Raw genomic sequence first — 27160 nt, 5'->3', positions numbered from 1 at the left:
GTGTAGACAAGCCCTGAGTTAATTCAGCCACCCAGGAGGCTGGAGGGAGACTGGGTGGGAGAGGAATATGGGGATGGGGACAGGAAGGAGAATTTAAGGGAGAGGGAGGGAGGCTGTGGGGAACAGAAAAGAACACTGTGGGGATCACAAAGACGACTGAAAAGTGTGGGGAACGGATCAGACTCCCTAGTTTGGCAAACAGGGCAGATTGTGGGGGCACAAAACTAACCCACACAGGGTCCCAAATATTTTCACCCCTCCCCCACCCTGCACTAGATACACAGAGGTAAACGCCGAGATTTTCAGCAATCACTTTTGGGTGCCCAACTGAGACCTTTTAAAGGGGCCTGATCAGAAAGTGGGAGCACCCGGCCTCGGAATCTCAGACACCCAAAAATCACTAATCACTTTTGGAAAATGTCGGCCAAGGGATTAAATACAATTTGGTGTCACAGCCACAGGTGAGACCCCAGCCCACTGAGCTGTGTCCCTGAACTATGCCCCAGGTTTGGACAAAAACCGGTTACTAACCTTCCTGTAATGGTTGTTCTCAGAGATGAGTTGCACACGTCCATTGCACGCTAGGTGTGCATGCCCTGCACACAGTCGCCGGAAACTTTTCCCTCCATGATACCCCGCAGGCCGGCTCTAGCGCCCTCTAGTGCGGCGCACTCATGTCACGATATAAGGGGACTGGCCGAGCCCACGCCCTTTCAGTTCCTTCTTGCCGGCAACTCCGACAGAGGGTGGGTTGTGGAATGGACGTGAGCAACACGTCTCAAAGAACAACAGTTACAGAAAGGTTAGCAACCCTTTTTCCCTCTTTGAGTGCTCGCACACATCCATTCCACATTCGGTGACTCCCAAGCAGTACCGTAAGAGGTGGGCTCGGAGTTCATGGACACGGAGATTGCAACACTGCCCAGCCAAACCCCGTGTCATCTCAAGCTTGCTGAGTGCTGGCACAGTGGGAAGAAAAAGTATGTCCCGACACCCAGGTCGCCTCTCCGCAAATGTCCAGGATTGGACCTGGGCCTTGACCACCACTGAGGAAGTTTGTGCTCTCATAGACTGGGCCATCACGAAGGCAGGTGGTGGGACACCTGCCTGCGCGTAGCCCATGCGAATGCACAATGTGATCCAGGATGAAATTCTCTGAGCCGAAGAGGCTAGGCCTTTTGTCCTATCAGCTACTGCCACAAGGAGCTCTGTGGATTTATGGATTGGCTTGGTCCTTTCTACACAGAACACTAGGGCGCTCCTAACATCCAGAGCGTGGAGACGCTACTGCTCCCTATGCTTGTGCGCCTGTGGGAAGAAAACGGGCAGGAAAATAGCCTGATTACTATGAAATGGCGAGACGACCTTCGGGAGGAACACGGGTGGGGGCAACCCTTGTCATTAAAGAACACTTGTATATGGAGGTTTTGACAGAAGATCTCTAATCTCCGAAACCCTCCTGACTGAGGTAATTGCTACTTGAAAGGAGACCTTCCAGGAAAGGTACAAGAGGGCACAATGCCAGTGGCTCAAAGGGAGGCCCCCTGGGCTCGGACAGGACCAGTTTAAGTCCCGCAGAGGGATGGGTTCCTGGATTTGCAAGTATAGGCTTGAAAACCCTTGAGGCCGTGAATGGAGATTTCGTGTGGTCGACCGCCCAGCAGGCGGTGGGAGCTGAGATCACGGCTCGGTGTGCTGTCACCGAGGGAATCGCTAGACTGGCTGTTTCAGATGAAGCAGATACTCCAGGACAGTCTGGGGAGACAGCCAGCAGGTGAGAGGTGGGGCCCTGGAACGGGGGGCCGAGGCCCTGCCGCTTTAGCAGCGGGGGGGAGCCTCAGGTGAAGAGGTGGAGCGGGGGGCGCCTTGGGGGAAGAAGCAGAGCCACAGTTTAAGCGCCAGCGTGCTCCCCCCCTTGTAGGGAGGTTCCAGTGCCCCTAGCTGTGATGACCAAACGGAGAATCACTTCCATTTGGCGAGGTAAGAAGCTCTGCTAGAAGGTTTCCTATGCCTAGCAAGACCTAGCAGACCTGCTGCAAACAGGCCAGTTCCACAGGGTGTAACCATGGAGCTTCCACGCCGTCAGGCAGACGCAGCATTTGGCTGTGATCTTGTGGGATCGGGTGCCGACAGAGAGGGAGCAGAAAGTGGGGCCCCACTCCGGCAGGGAGAGGGTTAAAAGCAGGCTGGCGGAAGCCTGTGCGAACCTGGCCCATCAGAGGAAGGGAGAAGGCAGCTCATCAGGGCTGGGCTGGGCCCTATAAAAGGCTGCAGGGCTGAGGGGAGCTCACTCTCGCCCTGGCCAGGAAGGGAGGAGGACAGGCTCTCCGAGAAGGAGGGCTGCACCCGGGACAAAGCAGCGCCGGGCAGGGGGGCCGGGCAGGGAGAGCTCTGGCGAACCCCTGCCAGACTGCAGGCAGTGAGATACGGGCCGAGAGGTGCACGGGTCATGGGGAAGCGGCCCAGGGAGCGCGAGCAGTAGAGGGGAGAGGAGGCGGGCAGGACATGGCTGCCCCCAGAGGGTCCCTGGGTTGGGATCCAGAGTAGTGGGCAGGCCTGGGTCCCCCCCTCCTCCCTTGCACTGCGCCTGGCCGTGGAGGAGCGCGGCCCTGTACAGACTGGGGCTGGCCCCTGAGGCAAGGGGCTAGACTTTGGGGCTGTCGTCGGCCACGGCGGCAGGTGCATGGACTCAGGACTACCGATACCCCCGGGGGGGAGAACGGAGGGGTGGACACGGCCAGAGGGCAGTGTCCTGAAGCGGACGCCGTGAACCACGGGAGCGACGTGGGCCCAGAGCCAGAGGGTGCAGACAGGAGAACGGACAACAGGCCAGACGCCGACCAGAAGGCAGCGCTAGCGCTGTCCATGGACTGAGCTAATTCCCAGCGTGACCAGCAGGAGGCGCCGTGGTTGTGAGTCCAACCCACAACAGAAGTGCCCCTGGAGTCACCACTGACAGGTCTGGAAATGTCCCAGACCAGGGCTGGCGTGGCCAGGCTGGGGCTGCGAGGCTTCACCCTGTCCCACTCGACCTTCAGCAAGACCCTGGGCACAAAAGGAATGGGAGGGCCGGGGGGGAAGGCCCAGAACAGGGTGCTTTGTCCAAGGGAGTCAGAAGGCATCTGGGAGTGAGACCAGGCTGCAGCCATGCAGGCAGCTGACATTTCCTGTTCTGTCGGGTTGTGCACAGGTCGACGAGCGGAGCACCCCACCACTGCAAAATGGCCCTTGCTACGTCAGGGCACAGGGACCAAGGGATGTGATTGTTCCCCTCTATTCGACACTGGTGAGGCCTCATCTGGAGTACTGTGTCCAGTTTTGGGCCCCACACTACAAGAAGGATGTGGAAAAACTGGAAAGAGTCCAGCGGAGGGCAACAAAAATGATTAGGGGACTGGAACACATGACTTATGAGGAGAGGCTGAGGGAACTGGGATTGTTTAGTCTCCGGAAGAGAAGAATGAGGGGTGATTTGATAGCAGCCTTCAGCTACCTGAAAGGGCGTTCCAAAGAGGATGGATCTAGACTATTCTCAGTGGTAGCTGATGACAGAACAAGGAGTAATGGTCTCAAGTTGCAGTGGGGGAGGTTTAGGTTGGATATTAGGAAAAACTTTTTCAAGAGGAGGGTGGTGAAACACTGGAATGCGTTACCCAGGGAGGTGGTGGAATCCCCTTCCTTAGAGGTTTTCAAGGTCAGGCTTGACAAAGCCCTGGCTGGGATGATTTAATTGGGGATCGGTCCTGCTTTGAGCAGGGGGTTGGACTAGATGGCCTGCTGAGATCCCTTCCAACCCTGATATTCTATGATTCTATGAGCTGAGCTGATCTGCCAGCCCGTTCTGAGCTCCCGAAAGGTGAGAAGCTTTGAGGTGGATCGAGTGCTTTATGCAGAACTCCCACAAGCAAATGGCTCCTGACATAGGGACGAAGGGCAGCCCTCTCCCCGGCTGTCAATGTAAAACATGGCTGCTGTGGTGTCTGTAAGAACTCGCACCACCTTGCTTGTGATGGGGTAACAACACCGGACGTGCTAAGCAAACCACCCTGAGCTCTCTGACGTTTATATGTAACGAGAGCTCCTGCTGGGATCACTGACCTTGTGTCCTGAGGTGCCCCAGGTGGGCCCCCAACCAAGCTTGGATGCATCTGAGATTATAGTTGGGGCCTGACGAAGGGAACGCCCAAGCCTAGCAACCAGGGGTCTGTCCACCGGTCGAGGGAGGCAAGGACTGGGGCAGGCACTGTGAGCACCGAGTCCAAATGAGGCTGTTTGGCTGGTACACTGAGGCCAGCCAAGCCTGAAGCGGTCTGAGGTGGAACCTCGCATACCACACCACGTATGTGCACGCGGCCATGTGACCCAACACCCGGAGGCCGAAACAGGCTGCCATGACGGAGTGGGCCTTGACCTGTGATATCAGTGACACCACTGACTGGAAGTGGGCTTCTGGAGGAAGGCCCTGGTGTGGGCAGAACCGAGCACCACTCCGATAAACTCTATCCTCTGAATCGGGACGAGTGTCGACTTCTGCTCGTTTATCAGCAGGCCCAGAGCTCAAAAGGTTGCTTGGATGAGGTGGTTGCTGGCTTTCATATGGGACTCGGACTGGCCCTTTACCAGCCAGTCACTGAGATATGGGTACACCGGCACCCCTCACCGTCTCAGGAAGGCTCACACCCTGCATTTCATAAAGACCCATTTGGCTGCTGACAGGCCGAACAGGAGGACGGTAAACTGGTGGTGAGTCTGGTTCACAATGATCCTGAGAAACCTTCTGTGGTCTCGGACAATAGAGATATGGAAAAAGGCATCTTTCAAATCGAGTGCAGCGTACCGGTCCCCTGCATCCAGGGAAGGAATGATGGAGGCCAGGGAGACCATACAGAACTTCAGCCTTTTGAGGCGTTTCAGGACTAGAATGGGTCAGAGACGCCCTTTGGCGCTTGGGATTAGCAAATAAGGGGAGTGAAACCCTTTCCCTCTTAATTTCCGAGGCACTTCCTCCACGGCTCCTACCCGGAGAAGGGCTTGCACCTCCTGGGCTAAGCTACTCATGAGACGGGTCCCCGAAGAGGGACAGGGATGGGGGGTAGGAGGGAGGAATGGAAACAAACTGAAGCGTATAACCCTCCTCCAAAGTACTCAGCACCCAATGGTCTGAGGTGATAAGGGACCTGCACAACTGAAGCGGGAGAGATGGTCCAAAAATAATAGGGAAACAGGATCCGGTATGGGGACTGGTGTAATGCCCTCGGGTGCCCCAACAAAAGTTCTGCTTGGAGACCGCTGAGTATCCGAGAGGGCCAGGCAGTGAGGCTGAGGCAGATGGCGGCGGCTGTCTGCACCTATAACTTCTGTTCTGCTTTTTGAACAGGTCCTGACAAGGCAGCGGGCCTGGGAAGCAGGCAGGCTGTTGGGGCTTGAAACGTTTCCTCGAAGGCACTGGGGCACGGAGATTCAAGGACTTGAGGATGGCTCTGGGGGCCTTCAGGCTGTGAAGTTTGGCATCTGTTTGCTCTGAGAGGAGTGAAGTCCTTTCAAATGGAAGGTCTTGAAGAGACTGCTGGACCTTTGCCTGTAGGCCAGAGGACTGAAGCCAGTAGCCCCTTTGCACGGCCACTGTGGATGCCATAGCCCCGGCCACCACATCTGCTGCGTCAAGTGTGGCTTGTGGGCAAGCCCTGGCCACTGCCTTCCCTTCCACCAGAGCAACAATCTCCTGCCTGGACTCTTGGGGAAGCGAGTCTTTACATTTCAGCATGGAGTGAAAGTCATATCTGCCCAGCAGTGCCTGTTGGCTGGAGCTGTGGAGCTATAGACCACTGGTAGAATACATTTCCCTACCAAAATGGTCTTGCTTTTTTTGAGTCTTTTGACTTGGGGGTTGCCCCTCACAACCCTGGCCTTTCCCTCACTGGCTGCCGAGGCCACCAAGGATCCAGGAGGGGGATGGGGGATGTTGGGGATTGGTCCTGCTTTGAGCAGGGGGTTGGACTAGATGACCTCCTGAGGTCCCTTCCAACCCTAATCTTCTATGATTCTATGATAAGTACTCCTACCCTACGGCAGAGACATAGTATTTCCTATCTGCCTTCTTTAACATGGGCAGCGAGAAAGGGGTCTGCCACAGGGTTTTAACTGGACCCAGGATGACCTCATTGAGAGGCAGAGCTATTTCTGATGGGGCCACTGCAGCCCAGATGTTGACCAAGCTGTTGGGGGACTTTTTAACTCCCTCCACTTCCAGCCGTAAGTTCGAGGCCACCTTCTTCCATAACTCCTGGTGAGCCTTGAAGTGTCCTGGGGTGGCAAAACACCCATCCCTTCCTCTTCTGGGGGGGAGGAGGCAGCCTGCACCACCACGGGATCTTCCTCCTCTCCTTCTGCATGAACCGGATCCCGTAGCTCCAGGTTCTGAGAGTCTGTGCCTGGCTCAGTGCGTAGTCTGAGTCAGCTGCTGTTCGCTGTGACAGAGGAATCCCTCTCTCAGACACCACTGAGTAGGAGCGCCTAGACGGGGGGGGGCAGACAGTGGAGAAAAACCCCAGGGGTTCTGAAAAGGCCATGGTATCTGCATGGGCCATTGCCCACTGAGCCAGGCGCTCAGAGGAACCCCCACCCCGGGATCCACCATTGCATAGGGCTGGTTGGTGGGGTACTGGTACCAGTCCCTCGGCTGGGTGCAAGATTCAAACTCCAACTTTGATGATGAGTCATTTTGTGGGGACGAGGGGGGTGTGGTACCCCTCAGCTCCAAGGGACGGTGCTGAGGATCCAGGGATCGGGGCCGAGATGGGGAAGCCTGCTTCGACATCAGCAGAGAGCAAGGGGCCTGGTACCAGACGGGAGCTCGGGGCAACATGCTCCCTTCTGCTTCCCCCACTGCTGGCACCAACTCTTGTACTGCCAGCAATGGTGGTAGCGAACATGCTAGCCAGTCCCTGGCCACCACAAACCCCTCTGGGATAGATGGTACCGCGACCCTGCTGGTGCCTCACTGCCCCTCTGATGCCGGCGGCTGGCCGGGTACTGGACTCCACAGAGCCTGTGAACAGGGCGGAGTCGATGGTATCACCTGCGGAGCAGGGGCAGAGGAGTGGCCAGATGCAGGTCGCACTCCCCGGCACTCCCCATGCTTGTCCATTCTGAGAGATGGGGAACCTCTCAGACAGCTGCTGCTTATGCTTCTTTCCTGGCCCTGGGCATGGGGAATGGTGCCGAGAGTCCCGTACAGACTCTCTCTGCAGCAGCTCTTCGTACCAGCACTGAGGTACACGGTGCCAAGTTTGGCTGACTCGGCTCTGAAGAAGGTTTGAGTGCGGCTTCCCTCAGGAGGGACTTCAGCCTGGCCTCCCTGTCCTGTTTCAGATGTGCACTGAACCGGTGGCAGAGCTGACCACGATCCGCAAGAGGAGTCTCATCCATGCACTTTAGACAGCTAGAGTGCCGGTCGCTCAAAGGCATGGGCTTGTGGAGGAGGCCCCGGGCTTGAAACCCGGAGACCGAGGCATGCCCAGTTCCAGGAGCAGAAGAAGCTCTGCTACGAGAGTCCAACTAACTATTTACACCAATCAACTAAAGTCAAAAGGTGAGAAAACAACAGGGAGGAAAAGGGATGGAGTAACAACGAGAGAACCACTGAGAAGCTCGAGAGGTGCAGGGCGGCTGGTCACAGACATGCAGAGATCCCAAGCCAGGTGCCCGAGGGGAGTGGGGTGGGTCAGGCCTCCCCACCCATCCCTCTTCTCCTCTGTGCTGCACTCCACAGGGATGAGCAGGGTGGGGGCACCGATGGGGTCTCAGAGGGACCAGACCCCGAATTCCCCCATGTGCGTGTTGGGGGCAGACACAGCTAGAGAGGGGAACACTGTTGGTGGCCAAGATGCAGGACTCAGGACAGTCTCCGGCGAGCTGGCAGCCCCAGGACTGCGAGGAGGGGGTAAATGGGGGGAGGAGGGCAGGAGGGGGCAGTCGGGACAGCGGTTGGGGAGGGGGCGGCGGGGACAGAACAGCAGCTCCCCAGCCCAGGTTTAGGGGCAGGTGATCGGAGCCCCTCTCTCAGCACTGGGGAGACCAGTGTCCGTGTGAGCAGGTCAGGCTGGACAGGCTCAGCAGCAGGGGACCAATGGGCGAGACTAGTCAGGAGAGGGTTAAACTAGTTACAGAGGGGGTGCGCTGGGGGGCAGACACTTGGCAACCCTCCGCCCCGTCGCTTAGTCCCGGGGCAGGGCCACCGGGAACCCAGGTGTCCAGGATAGGATGGGAATTAGTTCTCATTGCTGCTGTCTCAGTGCTGGGAGCCAGGAGGGATTCGGGGAGGGGAGTGGGGGGGAAGGGTAACACAATGGGCTGGGGACACAGCACAATCCGGGGGCCTGGCCAGGCAGCTACAGCCCCGCACATCAGGGACCGAGCAGGGAGAACGGCTCTTTACACATCTATCGATAGTGTGCAGGGGAACCTGCCTGACCCCGGGGGCTCCAACCAGGAGACACGGGCTGGGGTTTGTGCTGCCAGGAGTAAGGAAGCCGGGGAGTCTCTGCACGTTGCAGGGGCTGATTCTCTCACTAACTCTCTAGCCCAAGTCAATGTCAGACCCTCACTCTGCGGAGTGAAGAGGAATCTGACCTTAGATAAACTCACCTGGGAAATAAGACAAAGCAAAATGAAGGAGGCTCACCGGTGAGCAGCTTCTCCTCAGGGCTGGGTGAATGCAGCACTGTCTGCTCTTGTGACTTTACCGTGCGTCTCATGATAGTGGCGGGTTTATTAAAACCCCAGTTCCTGGACTCATGGGATTAGGGGAGAGTCTCAGATCTCTTTTCTTACAGCACTAACTTCTAGTCCTTCTAGGAGCAGGGAAAACCCCAGAAATGTGTCCCCGAAAGGCTCAAACCAGAGGGCAAATAAAAATAAGCTCCACTATTGTCCCCAAAATACTCACAACATTTAAGCCAAACTCAGTATTTTGGGGGCCTGACTCGTGATGTCTGAACACTTGGGACTGTCGATATTGGGATTCCCCATCACTCGGTGTCTGGGAATTGAGACAAGACGTCTCAGAGCCCTCCCCGCTCTAGATCTAGGGTCTTTGGGACCTTCTGGCCTATGCACCTCTGCTGCTCTGCCCGGGAAATGACCACACACGGGGGGCAGGGGGTCCCCCGAAGGGCAGCAGAGGCAGCTGCAAGTGAGACTGGTAGCAGAAATCTGGGGTGTTTGGGGAGGGAACAGCATGAGAGTCCCATTTTGGAGGGTGTCAAAAATGTCTTTTGCATGGATCTAAGTCCTGCGGCCCCCCCCGGTGTCCCTCTGTCCCCCACATTTACACTGACTCCTGTGAGAAAATGCCCCTGCCGGCCCCTCTGTCCCCTCCCCCCGCTCACACTGACACCACCAACCCCCGCTTTGTCCCGCACTCACCCTCGGTCCGATTGTAGAGCTGAGCCAGGGTGTTCAGACTCGCGTTGAACCCGGCCTCCCAGCGCCGTGACCAAAGGAGCCGAAAGTCCCAGAGCTCCGGACCCTCGTTCTGCGCCATCCACGCTGTGCGAGGCTCCACGCTCTGCATCCCGCCGGCGTAGACGAAGATGGCCTGATCGTCCACGTACCCAACACGGCTGAACCAGGGCAGCCCCGGGCCGGGCTCGGACACCACCGTGCTCAATACGCGCCTGGAGTGCAGGCCTGAGGGAGGGAGATTGGGGGCAGGGAGGTCAGACCCAACCAGACCCTGCCAGGGAGCCCCTGGCGATACACGAGAGGCAGGAGTGCTCCTGTGGGAGGGAGACCTGCGGAATGGCCCACAGAACAGCCTGCCCGGGGAGAAAGGGTGGTTGGAGTAGGAGGAGAAGTGGGGCAAGGATGGCCGGGGTGTGTGTGTGGGGGGGAGCTGGAGTGTGTGAGGAGTAGGGGAGCAGACAGGGAGAGTGTATTAGGGTCATGGGGGGGCTGAAGGGGAGTGTGAAGAAGGAAAGGGGGCCCAGGAGGAAGGGCAGAGCTGGAGGGGGATGTGAGGAGCAGGAGGGGGATGTTATGGGGGAGGGTGGGGCAGGAGAAGGGCTAGGGCTATAGGAGATGCAGGAGCTGAAGCTGGAGGTACAAGGGGGGGCAGGGGGAATGTGTCCAAGGTGCAGGTGGGAGACAGGGCCCCAGCTGTGCACACAATTTACCATAAATTTATTCAGAATATAAGAACAGCCATACTGGGTCAGACCAAAGGTGCATCTAGCCCAGTATCCTGTCTTCAGACATAGGCCAATGCCCGGTGCCCCAGAGGGAGTGAACCTAACAGGTAATGATCAAGTGATCTCTCTCCTGCCATCCATCTCCACCCTCTGACAAACAGAGGCCAGGGACACCATTCCTTACCCATCCTGGCTAATAGCCATTAATGGACCTGTCCTCCATGAACTTATCTAGTTCTTTTTTTAACCCTTTTATACTCTTGGCCTTCACATCATCCTCTGGCAAGGAGTTCCACAGGTTGACTGTGCGTTGTGTGAAGAAATACTTCCTTTTGTTTGTATTACACCTGCTGCATATTAATTTCATCTGGTGATCCCTAATTCTTGTGTTATGTGAAGGGGGTAAATAACACTTCCGGATTCACTTTCTCCTCACCAGTCATGACTTTATGGACCTCGATCATAGCCCCCTTAGTCGTCTCTTTTCCAAGCTGAAAAGTTCCAGTCTTATTTATCTCTCTTCCTATGGAAGCTGTTCTATACCCAATATCACGTTTGTCGCCTTTTTCTGATGGGGTGACCACATCTGCACGCAGCATCCACGATGTGGGCATCCCATGGATTTATATGGAGGCAATCAGATTTTTTTTATGATCTATCCCTTTCCAAATGATTCCCAACATTCTGTTCGCTTTTTTGACTGCTGCTGCACATTGAGTGGATGTTTTCAGAGAACTCTCCACAATGACTCCACGATCTCTTTCTTGAGTGGCAACAGCTAATTTAGACCCCATCATTTGATATGTATAGTTCAGATTATGTTTTCCAGTGTGCATTACTTTGCATTTATCCACATTGAATTTCACCGGCCATTTTCATAGAATCATAGAATATCAGGGTTGGAAGGGACCTCAGGAGGTCATCTAGTCCAACCCCCTGCTCAAAGCAGGACCGATCCCCATCTAAATCATCCCAGCCAGGGCTTTGTCAAGGCTGGCCTTAAAAACCTCTAAGGATGGAGATTCCAGCACCTCCCTAGGTAACCCATTCCAGTGTTTCACCACCCTCCTTGTGAAAAAGTTTTTCCTAATATCCAACCGAAACCTCCCTCACTGCAACTTGAGACCATTACTCCTCGTTCTGTCATCTGCTACCACTGAGAACAGTCTAGATCCATCCTCTTTGGAACCCCCTTTCAGGGAGTTGAAAGCAGCTATAAAATCCCCCCTCACTCTTCTCTTCTGCAGACTAAACAATCCCAGTTCCCTCAGCCTCTCCTCATAAGTCACGTGTTCCAGTCCCCTAATCATTTTTGTTGCCCTCCACTCGATGCTTTCCAGTTTTTCCACATCCTTCTTGTAGCGTGGCACCCAAAACTGGACACAGTATTCCAGATGAGGCCTCACCAATGTCGAATAGAGGGGAACGATCACGTCCCTCGATCTGCTGACAATGCCCCTACTTATACAGCCCAAAATGCCATTGGCCTTCTTGGCAACAAGGGCACACTGTTGACTCATATCCAGCTTCTCATCCACTGTAACCCCTAGGTCCTTTTCTGCAGAACTGCTGCCTAGCCATTCTGTCCCTAATCTATAGCAGTGCATGGGATTCTTCCATCCTAAGTGCAGGACTCTGCACTTGTCCTTGTTGAACCTCATCAGATTTGTTTTGGCCCAATCCTCTAAGTTGTCTAGGGCCCTCTGGATCCTATCCCTACTCTCCAGGGTATCTACCTCTCCTCCCAGTTTAGTGTCGTCTGCAAACTTGCTGAGGGTGCAATCCACACCATCCTCAGATCATTTATGAAGATATTGAACAAAACCGGCCCCAGGACCGACCCTTGGGGCACTCTGCTTGATACCGGCTGCCAACGAGACATGGAGCCATTGATCACTACCAGTTGACCCCGACGATCTAGCCAACTTTCTATCCACCTTATAGTCCATTCATCCAGCCCATACTTCTTTAACTTGCTGGCAAGAATACTGTGGGAGACCGTGTCAAAAGCTTTGCTAAAGTCAAGGAACAACACATCCACTGCTTTCCCTTCATCCACAGAACCAGTTATCTTGTCACAGAAGGCAATTAGATTAGTCAGGCATGACTTGTCCTTGGTGAATCCATGCTGACTGTTCCTGATCACTTTCTAAGTGCTTCAGAATTGATTCCTTGAGGACCTGCTGCATGATTTTTCCAGGGACTGAGGTGAGGCTGCCTGGCCTGTAGTTCCCAGGATCCTCCTTCTTCCCTTTTTTAAAGATGGGCACTACATTAGCCTTTTTCCAGTCGTCCGGGACCTCCCCCAATTGCCAGGAGTTTTCAAAGATAATGGCCAATGGCTCTGCGATCACATACGACAACTCCTTTCGCACTCTCGGATGCAACGCATCCGGCCCCATGGACTTGTGCACGTCCAGCTTTTCTAAATAGTCCCGAACCACTTCTTTCTTCACAGAGGGCTGGTCACCTCCTCCCCATGCTGTGCTGCCCAGTGCAATAGTCTGGGAGCTCACCTTGTTCGTGAAGACAGAGGCAAAAAAATCATTGAGTACATTAGCTTTTTCCACATCCTCTGTCACTAGATTGCCTCCCTCATTCAGTAAGGGGCCCACACTTTCCTAGACTTTCTTCTTGTTGCTAACATACCTGAAGAAACCCTTCTTGTTACTCTTAACATCCCTCGCTAGCTGCAACTCCAGGTGTGATTTAGCCTTCCTGATTTCATTCCTACATGCCCGAGCAATATTTATATACTCATCCCTGGTCATTTGTCCAATCTTCCACTTCTTGAAGCCTCTTTTTTGTGTTTAAGATCATCAAGGATTTCACTGTTAAGCCAAGCTGGTCACCTGCCATATTTACTATTCTTTCTACACATCGGGATGGTTTGTCCCTGTAACCTCAATAAGGATTCTTTATAATACAGCCAGCTCTTCTGGACTCCTTTCCCCCTCATGTTATTCTCCCAGGGGATCCTGCCCATCAGTTCCCAGAGGGAGTCAAAGTCTGCTTTTCTGAAGTCCAGGGTCTGTATTCTACTGCTCTCCTTTCTTCCTCGGGTCAGGATCCTGAACTTGACCATCTCATGGTCACTGCCTCCCAGGTTCCCATCCACTTTTGCTTCCCCTACTAATTCTTCCCGGTTTGTGAGCAGCAGGTCAAGAAGAGCTCCGCCCGTAGTTGGTTCCTCCAGCACTTGCACCAAGAAATTGTCCCCTACAGTTTCCAAAAACTTCCTGGATTGTCTGTGCACTGCTGTACTGCTCTCCCAGCAGATATCAGACATACATGAACCTGAATTCTCTCTCAGTCCTCAAGGAGACACCTCAGGAAGGAGACTCCCTGCAGCAAAGACCCGGGGTCTCTGAGATCCCCCTGCCCTGCAGCCTGTCCTCCCTGGCCGTTGTCGTGGACTCTCTGTGAGGTCACCGGCTCCCAACCGCCTTTGACCAATCAGCTGAGTGCTGCAAAAGGCCCTTGTGATGTCACTGCCACCCCCACCCCTGCCCTGCAGGGCTCATGTCCTGCCCCGAGCCGGCTCCTGTGTGTGTTTGAGCTGCTCCCCCTGGGTCACCCCCACACACTCAGTGGTCGTGCAAGGGTTCATGCAGGCCACACGTGGAACCATCAGAGGATGCTCAATGTGCCGCACTCGGTTTTGCAGAGATTTGGAGACTTGAAGGCCAGAAAAGACTGTTAGATCATCTCATCTGGCCCCCCTACACATCACAGGCCTCCTGCATGGCGCAGTAGCGAGTTTTGGACCAAAGCAGACTCGAGAAAGGCATCTCATCAAGGGATGGAGGAAGCACCACTTCCCTTGGGAGTCTGGAGGAAATTGATGCTGTGGGGGGCAGGTAATTCACCCCAAGGCCACACTTGTGAGTCTGTATCATAACACACATGCACAACAGCACTGAGCAAAGTATGTACACGTCACCTTAACTCTGATGTTTCCTAATGTTTAAAGGCCTGGTCTCCAGGGTGTTCTCTGTGCTTATAGATCTCTTTTGGGGAGAGATGCAATCATTTAGTTCAGAGTGGTAGCCGTGTTAGTCTGTATCAGCAAAAAAAAAACAACAAAAAACAAAACAAAACGAGGAGTAGTTCTGGCACCTTAGAGACTAACTATGTATTTGGGCACATTTGATGGTGTGGCTGATGTGATTAGGTCCTAGGATGGTGTCCCTAGAATAGATATGTGGACAGCGTTGGCAATGGGTTTGTTGCAAGGATAGGTTCCTGGGTTAGTGTTTTTGTTGTGTGGTTGCTGGTGAGTATTTGCTTCAGGTTGGGGGGCTGTCTGTAAGCGAGGACTTGCCTGTCTCCCAAGATCTGTGAGATTGAGGGATCGTCCTTCAGAATAGATTGTAGATCCTTGATCCCTAAGGAACTCCACTGGTAACCTCCCTCCAGCCTGACAGTTCACCTTTCAGCAGGACCCGCTATAATCTCCCTGTTTTTAATTCATAGATTCATAGATATTGAGGTCAGAAGGGACCATCATGATCATCTAGTCTGACCTCCTGCACAAAGCAAGCCACAGAATCTCACTCCTGAGCAAAACCTCTCACCTATGTCTGAGCCATTGAAGTCCTCAAATCAGGATTTGAAGAGCTCAAGGAGCAGAAAATCCTCCAGCCAGTGACCCGTGCCCCATGCTATAGAGGAAGGCGAAAAACGTCCAGGGCCTCTTCCAATCTGCCCTGCAGGAAAATTCCTTCCTGATCCCAATTATGGCAACAGCTAAACCCTGAGCATTTGGGCAAGATTCACCAACCAGATACCCAGGAAAGAATTCTCTGTAATAACTCAGATCCCACCCCATCTAACATCCCATCACAGCCATTGGGCCTATTAACCATGAATATTTACAGATCAGTTAATTGCCAAAATCATGTTATCCCATCATACCATCTCCTCCATAAAATTACCGAGTTTAATCTTAAAGCCAGATAGGTCTTTTGCCCCCACTGCTTCCCTTGGAAGGCTATTCCAAAACTTCACTCCTCTGATGGTTAGAAACCTTCGTCTAATTTCAAGTCTAAACTTCCCAGTGACCAGTTTATAGCCATTTGTTCTTGTGTCCACATTGGTACTGAGCTTATATTTTAATTCCTCTCCCTCTCTGGTATTTATCCCTCTGATGTATTTATAGACAGCAATCCTATCTCCCCTCAACCTTCTTTTAGTTAGGCTAAACAAGCCAAGCTCCTTGAGTCTCCTTTCATAAGACAGGTTTTCCATTCCTCGGATCATCCTAGTAGTCCTTCTCTGTACTTCTTCCAGTTTCAATTCATCCTTCTTAAACATGGGAGACCAGAACTTCACACAGTATTCCAGGTGAGGTCTCACCAGTGCCTTGTAGAATGGTACTAAAACCTCCTTATCTCGACTGGAAATACCTCGCCTGATGCATCCCAAGACCGCATTAGCTTTTTTCACGGCCATATCACATTGGCAGCTCATAGTCATCCTATGATCAACCAATACTCCAAGGTCCTTCTCCTCCTCCGTTACTTCTAATTGATGTGTCCCCAGTTTATAACTAAAATCCTTGTTATTAATCCCTAAATGCATGACCTTACACTTCTCACGATTCAATTTCATCCTATTACTATTACTCCAGTTTATAAGGTCATCCAAATCTTCCTGTAGGATATCCCAGTCTCTCTCTAAATTAGCAATACCTCCCAGCTTTGGATCATCGGCAAACTTGATTAGCACACTCCCACCTTTTGTGCCGAGATCAGCAATAAAAAGATGAAATAAGATTGATCCCTAAGGAACTCCACTTGATCCTGCCCTGGAGATCTTTTAGTTCAGGGCTGAAGGTGGTGGCTGGTGGCGTTCTGTTCCTTTCTTTGTTGGGCCTGTCATGGAAGACACAATGAAGATGACTGGATGTGGAACCTGCCGTATGTCCATGATCCTGGAGGGGGGACCTGGTAAGAGTTTTGTCTGCATGAAATGCCGTCTGCTCGAGCTGATGGAGGAGAAGATCTGAGGTTTAGAGATGCAGATGGAAAGTCTGATTGAGTTTAGAAAGGGGTTTGAGCAGATGATGGAGCAAAGACATGAGGTATCTGAAGGGAAAACAGACTTGCAGATGGAAGCAGGACTGGGGAATTCTGAGGGGAGACAGCTGGGTGAGGAAAGTGGTCAGTGGAAGCATGTGACGAAAAGAACCAGGCAGAGGAAAGACAGGCTAGTGAAGGAGAAATAGAGCTCAGGAATAGGTTTTGAGAGTTGGAAAATGAAGAAGGGGCTCAGCAGGTAGTCACTGAAGGTGGAGGGGCAAGGAAGAAGAGAAGAGCGGCTAGTCCTATAGGAAAAGGGGAAAAGTCAATGGAGACTACACCAAATATGAGCCCCAGAAGAATACAGGATGGGTTGAAGAGGATTACAAGGGAGAGTAGGAATGGAAAGAACTTGCAGCCAGAGGGAACAGGGGATAGACTGGAGAATAGCATTGTCATCATGGAAAGGCAGGGCTACGTTATCGGGGACTCTTTACTGAGAAGAATAGACAGACCTGTAACCAGGCCAGGAGAAGGGCAACAAAGGCGTGACAAAATTATGACTATCAATAGAGGGCTCAGGCAGTGGTGCTAGAAGGAGGGCTTTGGGATGTCTGGCCACTGGGAGGCATTCATGGACAGAGGACAGTTCTGTCGGGATGGACTTCATCTGAGTAGGGAAGGAAACAGACTTCCAGGATGGAGACTGGCACACCTGATTAAGAGAGCTTTCAACTAGGAATCTGGGGGAGATGGTTGGTTGGGGGATGTCCAGGTAATCTCCACGCCGGATTTTAGCCTTGAGAGGGAAGAAAACAAAGTAAGAAAGGATACAGCCGTGGGTAGGAGAATGGCTATAAGGAGGAAGGGCAGTGTGGACACCAGTCTAATAGGTTCTACTGGCCGTAGAATGACCGTGCCTCATTGGGTAAAGAACGTGAGCGAGGCCAAACAGCAAAAATGAAGATATTTGTACACTAATGCGAGGAACCTAGGTAACAAAATGGAGGAACTAGAGCTACTGGTGCAGGAAGTGAAACCAGATATTCTAGGGATAACAGAAACAGGGTGGAATAGTCGTCATGACTGGACTACGGGTATTGAAGGGTATGTGCTGTTTAGGAAAGACCGAAATAAAGGTAAAGGTGGTGGAGTAGCATTGTCTATCAATGAGGAGGTAGAATGTAAAGAAATCAGCGACGGAATGGATAAGACAGAGTCCGTCTGGGCAAAAATGACATTGGGGAAGAAAACTACTCGAGCCTCCCCTGGGATAGTGCTTGGAGTGTGCTAGAGACCGCCGGGATCTAATGTGGATATGGATCGAGCCCTCTTTAATGTTTTTAATGAAGTATACACTAATGGAAACTGCGTGATCATGGGAGATGTTAACCTCCCAGATCTAGACTGGAGGACGAGTGCTAGTAATAATAATCGGGCTCAGATGTTCCTAGATGCTGTTAGATGGATTCCTTCATCAAGTAGTTGCTGAACCGACAGGAGGGGGTGCCATTCTAGATTTGGTTTTGGTGAGAAGTGAGGACCTCCTAGAAGAAATGGTTGCAGGGGACAATCTTGGTTCGAGCGATCATGAGCTAATTCAGTTCAAACTGAACGGAAGGATCAACAAAAAATAAATCTGCAACTAGGGTTTTTGATTTCAAAAGGGCTGACTTTGAAAAATGAAGGAAATGAGTTAGGCAAGTGGATTGGACTGAAGAACATTAGGGATCTAAAGGCAGAGGAGGCCTGGGATTACTTTAAATCAAAGCTGCAGAAGCTATCAGAAGCCTGCATCCCAAGAAAGGGGGAAAAATTCATAGGCAGGAGTTGTAGACCAAGCTGGATGAGCAAGCATCTCGGAGAGGTGATTAAGAAAAAGGAGAAAGCATACAGGGAGTGGAAGATGGGAGGGATCAGCAGGGAAAGCTACCTTCTTGAGGTCAGAACTTGAAGGGATAAAGTGAGAAGGACCTTCCAAAGAGAATTAAAACCAATTGTAAAAGGTTCTATAGCCATGTCAATCAGAAGAAAACCAAGAAAAAAGAAGGGGGACCGCTAAGCACTGAGGATGGAGTGGAGGTCAAGGATAATCTAGGCATGGCCCAATATCGAAACAAATATTTTGCGTCAGTCTTTAATAAGGCTAATGAGGATCTTAGGGATAATGGTAGCATGACAAATGGGAAGGAGGAGATGGAGGTAGATATTACCATATCTGAGGTAGAAGCGAAACTCAAACAGCTTAATGGGACTAAATCGGAGGGCCCAGATAATCTTCATCCAAGAATATTAAAGGAACTGGCACATGACATTGCAAGCCCATTAGCAAGAATTTGTAATGAATCTGTCAACTCAGGGGTTGTACCGTTTGATTGGAGAATTGCGAACATAGTTGCTATTTTTAAGAAAGGGGGGAAAAAAGTGATCTGGGTAACTACGGGCCTGTTAGTTCGACATCTGTAGTATGGATGGTCTTGGAAAAAATTTTGAAGGAGAAAGTAGTTAAGGACATTGAGGTCAATGGTAAATGGGACAAAATACAAGATGGTTTTACAAAAGGTAGATGATGCCAAACGAACCTGATCTCCTTCTTTGAGAAAGTAACAGATTTTTTAGACAAAGGAAACACAGTGGATCTAATTGACCAAGATTTCAGGAAGGCGTTTGATATGGTGCCACATGGGGAGTTATTAGTTAAACTGGCAAAGATGGGGATCAATATGAAAATTGAAAGATGGATAGGGAAATGGTTAACAGGGAGATTATAGCGGGTCCTGCTGAAAGGTGAACTGTCAGGCTGGAGGGAGGTTACCAGTGGAGTTCCTCAGGGATCAATCTTTGGGACCAATCTTATTTCATCTCCCTCCCTCAGCTCAGTGATGGCCTGAATTGCCCCTTCTCCCGGCAGAGCCAGAGGATTGGAAGTAGCAACATCAGACCCCTGTGTGGCTCGCAGGAATGAACACAAACACGCCCTTGTAGATGGACAGATGGTTAGTTTTACCCCTGGGATACTACAAGGCTAAAGAGAAAGGTGGTGGCCCCACATCTAAGGAATGAAACACAACACAGTCATCATCGTTATGCCCGTCCTTGCCCCTTTATACTTCTACTGTCTCGCTCCCACCACCGTCGCCCTCTGTGGGTTCAGGGAGAGTGCCACCCTCAGTGCTTCCGACACACAGACTCACACACACATCTTGCAAGGAAAACCTCACCACGGAGTCACATGCACCTGTTGCTTCCCTGCACCCCTGCTCTCCAGAATCCAATCCCAAGGAAAGCTTGTCGGGCCCAGAGCTGGCAGGGCGTCCGGTGCTGGAGTATTGAAACTACCGTGACGGCACTCAGACGAAAGATGCTGAGAGAGTGCAAGTTAAGAATTGGCCGGTCAGGTTTCCAGTCCCCTCACGGGTCATTCCCTCACTCGACCAAAGGGGCACATCTCAATTCTCAGCTGGCTCAGTCGAGCTGTATCGTTCTTGTTTCCACTCAGTCAGGTTTGAGGCCTGTTTCACACCCTGTCTTTGAGAAGACAGCCAGAAACTACTCTCTGAAATAGCAAATGCAGGAGGACGTGTTATCGCTCCTGCCCCAACACAGACGGACAAAGAGAGAAATGTTCTCGCTTTGAGGGTGGGACTCCCTGCCCTTGGCCAAAGACGAGCACCTCTCCTTGACCTTGGTCGCTCCTTCAGCTTTTCTTTCAACAGGGAGCCCGAGAGCTCAGGTGCTGGAGCGCTGCGTTTGTCAGTGAAGCTCGGTGAGCTCCAATGTCACTCGGCTGTTCTACCAGCAAGTCAAAACACAGGAAGGATTTCCTCATTTGACGATACTGGGGTTGTCTGAGGGTCTGTCCACACTGCACACGGAGCCTGTCTCTATGTGGCCTGGGCTTGCTGACTTGTGTTGCCAAGCCGGTGTTTGAGCATCCAGACTGCAGGGGAAACTCAGGCCTCACACTGTGTCTATCTGTCAAGGTCCCTTCCCCACTCTGAACGCTAGGGTGCAGATGTGGGGACCTGCATGAAAACCTCCTCAGCTTACTTTTACCAGCTTAGGTTAAAACTTCCCCAAGGTACAAACTATTTTACCTTTTGCCCTTGGACTTTCGCTGCTACCACCAAAAGTCTAACCGGGTTTTTTATTAGGAAAGAGCCGTTTGGAAACATCTTTCCCCCCCAAATCCTCACCAAAACATTGCACCCCCCTTCCTGGGGAAGGTTTGGTAAAAATCCTCACCAATTTGCATAGGTGACCACAGACCCAGACCCTTGGATCTTAAGAACAATAAAAAAGCATTCAGTTTCTTAAAAGAAGAATTTTAATAGAAGAAAAAGTAAAAAGAATCACCTCTGTAAACTCAGGATGGTGAATATGTTACAGGATAATTAGAGTCAAAACATAGAGAATACCTCTAGGCAAAACCTTAAGTTACAAAAAGACACAAAAACAGGAATATCCATTCCATTCAGCACAGCTTAGTTTCTCACCCATTTAAAGGAATCAGAATCTAAGGCATATCTAGCTTGATTACTTACTAAGTTCTAAGACGCCATTCCTGTTCTGTCCCCGGCAAAAGCATCACACAGACAGACCCAGACCCTTTGTTTGTCCCTCCCCCCAGCTTTTGAAAGTATCTTGTTTCCTCATTGGTCATTTTGGTCAGGTGCCAGCGAGGTTATCCTAGCTTCTTAACCCTTTACAGGTGAGAGGATTATTCCTCTGGCCAGGAGGGATTTCAAGGTGGTTAGCCTTCCCTTTCTATTTATGACTCTATCCTACCGCAGTAAGTCGTCCTAAGTTATGCTGCTCCCTCTGCGTGAATAACAGAGCTGGATTTGACGTCGCTTCAGTCGACTTACTGCTGTGTCTACACTGGGCTGGGTCGACGGGAGACGCTCTTCGGTCAACTTACCTTCCTCCTGCCATTCCCGGCATAGTCCCAAAGGCGACCGGGGAGCGCTCTGCTGTCAATTTAGTGGGTCTTCACTCGACCCCCACGACATCAACCCCCAGTGGATCCATTGCAGCAAACAGAGCCTCCCGACCGTGCTGCCCCATCCACACGGCACGACTTAGACCCGAGTAGGAAATTCAGCTCCTGTGGGGTGTGTCACCCTCATCCGCTGAAGATGCTCCCCGAGTCTCCAGGGATTCCTGCCCTAACTGCTCTCCAGCCGGTTTGTGTCCATACGCTCCCCGCGGGGAGGCTGTGAGTGGCCTGGTTACAAGCGCTGGTTGCTCAGGCCTGGCAGGGAAGGGAAGCTCCGGGCAGCACTGACAGTCTGGAGATCCCTCCGGGGAAGCACAGGCGGTGGCTGGAACAGGCGGGGAGGCGAAGCTGCGGGGTCCTGCGGACGCCCTGAAACCAGCTCACAGACCCCCGGGGGTCACGCTGCCCTACACGCTGTTGCAGTAATGTTTGTACAAGGTGTCACGCTGAAAGAGCAGCTTGTGTCAGAGTGTGTTCAGGCCAACGAATGTGTGTGTTAGTAGAGATCAAAGCAACTGTTCAATGTGCAACTGTATTGGGGGTTTAAACCTCCTGAAAACTCGTGGAATGTTGTTTGCACTGTTTTCACGTCTCTGTGTCCTGTTACGCTGGAATAGCAAAGAGTTGCCTTGTGTAGACCCCTGTCACTAAATAACCCCTCAAAGGAGAATGAAGGTGTGTGGGATGCCAATGGAGAAAAGGTTCATTTCCAAAGAAGGGGTGGTAAGAAGCAGGATTCCTGGGCGGGGGGCAGGAGGGTGTGGTTTGCAGTGTTGTTGCCCAGGGTGGGAATGGGGAACTGGGCTCTGGCTTAAAGCGGTGTCGGGCTTCGAGGGGCTGGGTTCAGAGCTGGAGGTTGGGGTTGGGGTGAGGGTTGGGCTACAGTTTTGGTTCAGGAGTTTCGAGTTGGGGGGCAGGTTATGGGGTCAGGGTTGCAGTTGGGTTCCGGGTAGGGGGTGGGGTTTAGATTTGGGGGGAGGGTTTGGCCAGCAGCAGCATAGAAGTGCGGGTGGCAATGGGGTGCCAGCCAATAGTGGTAAGTCGGGGGTCTTTTAGGTCGTTTTAGTGTCAGTCGCACCCTAGGGAGGGGGTAGGGTCATGTTTACGACAGGGGGCTAAAGTGTTGGGGAAGGGGGTGGCAAGTTGAGCCATCCCACTTCGCACTTCCCACACGGACACGCACAATACGTCGAACGCACGGACGCACACACGTCACACACACACAATGACACAAACGGCACACAACACGACACACAAAAATAACACACGACACAGACACACACACACCGGGACACGAAAAGCATCACACACAAAACATCACACACATGACCCACAGCATCTCACACACACACACACACTCGACACAAAATGACCCACAACGTGTCACGCTCAACACAACACGACCCACAATATGTCACACTCACACACTCAACACGACCCACAACATGTCTCACACTCAACACAACCTACAACACGTCTCACTCACACTCAACGACACAAAGCACGTTGCATGTATGTCACACACACACAACGTCGCACACAGTTTGTCGCATGTTGCACGTATGATGTCACACACATGTCATACTACGCACATGCACACGCACAACACATCGCGCGCACACACATGCTACTTGACATCGAGACACACACGACACTGAGAGACACACACACGACATTGACATATTGCACGTGGAACACATAGCACGTCGCACACACAGCACATCGCATGTCACGCACAACACGTCGCACTTTACATGTCACATGCACAACACGTAGCACACAGCCTGTCGCACGTTGTAGGCAGCACGTCACATGTCGCACACTCAACACATTGCGCGTCGCAGGCACGTTGCGCATCGCGCGTTGCACGTAAACAGCATGTCAGGCGTACACTGCACGTCGCACGCGCACAACACGTCACACAACCCATCACACCACAAAAATCACACACAACACTGACACACAACACGTCACACACTCAACAAAACACTCAAGACAACACACACACAACCACGTCTCACACACACACAACACCACATGACACACAATGTCCCACACACAGAAACATGTCTCTCACACATGCCAACACACACTCACGCACACACGCACTGCACACGACGGCTCTCATATACGCTGACACACACACAACACACACCCACACACACTCACATGACACATGATATCGCACACATGCCAACACACACATGCCAACACACGACGTCTCTCACATGCCAACATACACACACGACGTCTCTCACATGCCGACACACACGCCAACACACGACGTCTCTCACACGCCAACACACACACGACATCTCTCACATGCCGACACACACACACACGCCGACACACACACACACCTACACATGATGTCTCTCACACACACGCCGACACACACAGACCAAACACACATGCTGACACACAATGTCTCTCACACATGCCGTCACAAACATACATGCCAACACACAACGTCTCTCACACACGATGTCACACGCACACACACCGACACACACAGACCACACACACGCCAACACACGACACTGACACACATGACACCGACACACACCACAGACGACGACTGACACGCACACACAACACACGATGTCTCACACGCCCACGACACACAAAACAGCACACAACACAACACTGACATCACACACGACACCGACACGCGACACACACACAAGACGGCAGAGGACACGACACTGAAATCACAACCCTGGAGACGACCCCCAGCGGGTGCGAGAGCGGAGCGGGGCCGGGCGGGGTGAACTCGGTCTCCGGGCGGCGCGTGGGGCCGGTGTGGACGGGAGGGAAGAGGGCGGCAGGGCCGAGGGCGAGATTCCCAGCCCCCGGCGAGCGCTGGGGAGCGCGGGCTCCGGCTCGGCTCTCGCAGCGGCTCTGGCGAGGAATGGTGCCGGAGCTCTCGCCGGAGGGGAACACGGCAGGAGGGGCCTGAGCCGCTTGGGCCTCTTTCCAAGGAGGCGGAACCAGGCCTCCGCTCTCTGCCCTCTGCAGACCTGGCTGCGAGGTCAGTGCTTCCAGTTCCTCGTCCGCATTCGCTGTCGTCCTCCTCACCGGCCGTGGGCGTCCTCGCTGGGGACGGGGCTCGGGGGGATGAAGGCCGGGGAGGGGCCAGAGTCTCCTGAGCAGAGTGACTCTGTGGGGGGCCGTTAGAAAAGGGGCTTTCTGGTTGTGATGCTCAAGGTGTAATGGGAGGAGAGTGGAGGGCGGATTCCCGCCGTGTGGGAGAGGCCAACAAAGGAGCCGACGAGACGTTGCCGACTGAGATGGTCACTTACTTGTTTTTTTCCCCTTGTGCTGGGTTTAGTACCGAGGAAAAAGAAGTCAAGCCTCAGAGTCTACGGCCCTCATGCGACGGAACGTGAGTGAGAGCAGCGAGCCTGTGACCATTGGTGATGCCAGGCAAGACCCCTCCATCTGGGAGCCGAGCAATCGCCAGTCTCGGTGAGGTAAGTGTCTGGTTTGGTGAGGACTCTGCTCACGCCCCACCTGAGTCCGGGTAGGGAAGCCCCGTAAATTAGGGTTCGGTTTGTAAGAAAAGGTTCCTGATCAGCTGTGGTTACGAGGGAGAAAATGTCCCCATTTTCAGAGGCTGCTCGTTTCTCTGGTCAGGAACGGTGTCTTCTCCACAGCTGAAGGTTGGATCCAAGAGGATGACTCCAGGTGGTGAGTTGCTTGCCCTGCTCTCATGTTTCTCTGTCTTCTCTCATGTGTTCGCCAACTCTCTCTTTCTCTTCTCTCCTCTTCTCTCCTCGTGCTGTGACCCTTCACAGGACACGGGTAGGTGTGCATTCCCACAGGTGAGGTCTCGGGAGCCATGGAGAAGTCGGAGCGGACGAAAATCATGCAGGGCAGTAGAAAGGCTGCTGAAAGTACCTGAAGAGACAAAGGAAATGAGAAGGGGGAAGTCCAGACTAAGACAGGAGTCTAGTCTGTAAAGAGAAACAACGGGAAGTCTAAGCTACAGAAACTCTTCAAGTTGCCGAAAGACATTTAGGATGGGAAATAACTTCTTGAATCCAGTCTCTTTAAGATCTTAGGCTTAGTATGCGTGTGTATTTGTATTTGCTTAGTAATCTGCTTTCTTCTGTTTGCTATTTTTTGTTTATTATTATTATTATTAAACTCAGTTTGTGCAACTGGTGCTCCGTGAGGGAAATGCTTTGTGTGTTACTCCAAGGGGCTGCCCAGTGTCACTGTTGCTCCATGAGGGAAATGATTTGAGCATGACCTGAATTGGCCACGCAGTGTCACCATTGCTCCGTGAGGAAATGCTTTCTGCATTACTCCAAGTGGCCACACGGTGTCACTGTTGGTCCAGGAGGGAAATTATTTGTGCATTACCCTGAGTGGCCACCGAGTGTCACTGTTGCTCCGTGAGGGAAATGGTTTGTGCATTACCCTGAGTGGCCACCCGGTGTCACTGTTCCTGTAGGAGGGAAATGATTTGTGCACGATTTGAATTCGTCACCCAGTGGCACTGTTGCTCCCGGCGGGGGGGGGGGAATTGTTTGTGTGTTACGCCTGTGTGGCCACCCAAGACAACACACACATAACACACAAAACATCACACACACAAAACACGACAGACGACACTGACACACACACACACACAACACGACACCGACACACACAGAGAGAACACGTCACACATACAGAAACACGTCTCTCACACACACACAACACAGGACACCGACACACACAAACAAAATAAATGACTCCAGGTGGTGAGTGTGTGAGTGTGACGTGTTGTGGGCCGTGTTGTGTTGATTGTGTGTGCGTGTGTGTGACATGTTGTGGGTCGTGTGTGTGATGTTTTGTGTGTGATGCTTTCTGTGTCGTGTTGTGTGTGTGTTTGTATCGTGTGTATTTTTGTGTGTCGTGTTGTGTGCCGTTTTGTGTCATCGTGTGTGTGTGACGTGTGTGCGTCCGCGCCTTCGACGTATTGTAAGCTGGTAAAAGTAAGCTTAGGAGGTTTTCATGCAGGTCCCCACATCTGCACCCTAGCGTTCAGAGTGGGGAAGGAACCTTGACAGATAGACACAGTGTGAGGCCTGAGTTTCCCCTGCAGTCTGGATGCTCAAACACCGGCTTGGCAACACAAGTCAGCAAGCCCAGGCCACATAGAGACAGGCTCCGTGTGCAGTGTGGACAGACCCTCAGACAACCCCAGGATTGTCAAAGGAGGAAATCCTTCCTGTGTTTTGACTTGCTGGTAGAAGAGCCGAGTGACATTGGAGCTCACCGAGCTTCACTGACAAACGCAGCGCTCCAGCACCTGAGCTCTCGGGCTCCCTGTTGAAAGAAAAGCTGAAGGAGCGACCAAGGTCAAGGAGAGGTGCTCGTCTTTGGCCAAGGGCAGGGAGTCCCACCCTCAAAGCGAGAACATTTCTCTCTTTGTCCGTCTGTGTTGGGGCAGGAGCGATAACACGTCCTCCTGCATTTGCTATTTCAGAGAGTAGTTTCTGGCTGTCTTCTCAAAGACAGGGTGCGAAACAGGCCTCAAACCTGAGTGAGTGGAAACAAGAACGATGCAGCTCGACTGAGCCAGCTGAGAATTGAGATGTGCCCCTTTGGTCGAGTGAGGGAATGACCCGTGAGGGGACTGGAAACCTGACCAGCCAATTCTTAACTTGCACTCTCTCAGCATCTTTCGTCTGAGTGCCGTCACTGTAGCTTCAATACTCCAGCACCGGACGCCCTGCCAGCTCTGGGCCCGACAAGCTTTCCTGGTGATTGGATTCTGGAGAGCAGGGGTGCAGGGAAGCAACAGGTGCATGTGGCTCCTTGGTGAGGTTTTCCTTGCAAGATGTGTGTGTGAGTCTGTGTGTGTAGGAAGCACTGAGGGTGGCAATGAGTGAGGCTTCCAATCCTCTGGCTCTGCCGGGATAAGGAGCAATTCAGGCCATCACTGAGCTGAGGGA

At 52.5% G+C, this 27160-nt stretch overlaps 1 protein-coding gene and 1 long non-coding RNA gene across 7 annotated transcripts in view; one reads left to right on the top strand and one right to left on the bottom strand.

The window, feature by feature from the left end:
• Positions 1–27160, bottom strand: part of LOC102929674 (class I histocompatibility antigen, F10 alpha chain) — a 127464-nt gene that overhangs the window by 15438 nt on the left and 84866 nt on the right. For 4 of the 6 annotated variants that reach the window (XM_043545683.1, XM_043545685.1, XM_043545688.1 and 1 more), the window contains one exon: positions 9427–9690. The exons of the other annotated variants lie outside the window; for them this stretch is intronic. In XM_043545683.1, coding sequence (XP_043401618.1) covers positions 9427–9690 — 264 coding nt within the window. The remainder of the gene's footprint in view (positions 1–9426; positions 9691–27160) is intronic. 6 annotated transcript variants of the gene reach the window in all.
• On the top strand, positions 24646–25064 carry LOC119566047. The gene is made up of 3 exons (XR_005225027.2): positions 24646–24685; positions 24826–24902; positions 25010–25064. It is a non-coding gene; the product is annotated as an uncharacterized LOC119566047 (long non-coding RNA).

The sequence above is a fragment of the Chelonia mydas genome, chromosome 4 (genome assembly GCF_015237465.2).
Source record: "Chelonia mydas isolate rCheMyd1 chromosome 4, rCheMyd1.pri.v2, whole genome shotgun sequence".
Taxonomy (NCBI): Eukaryota; Metazoa; Chordata; order Testudines; family Cheloniidae; genus Chelonia; species Chelonia mydas.
This window is presented reverse-complemented; position numbering and strand designations above follow the sequence as displayed.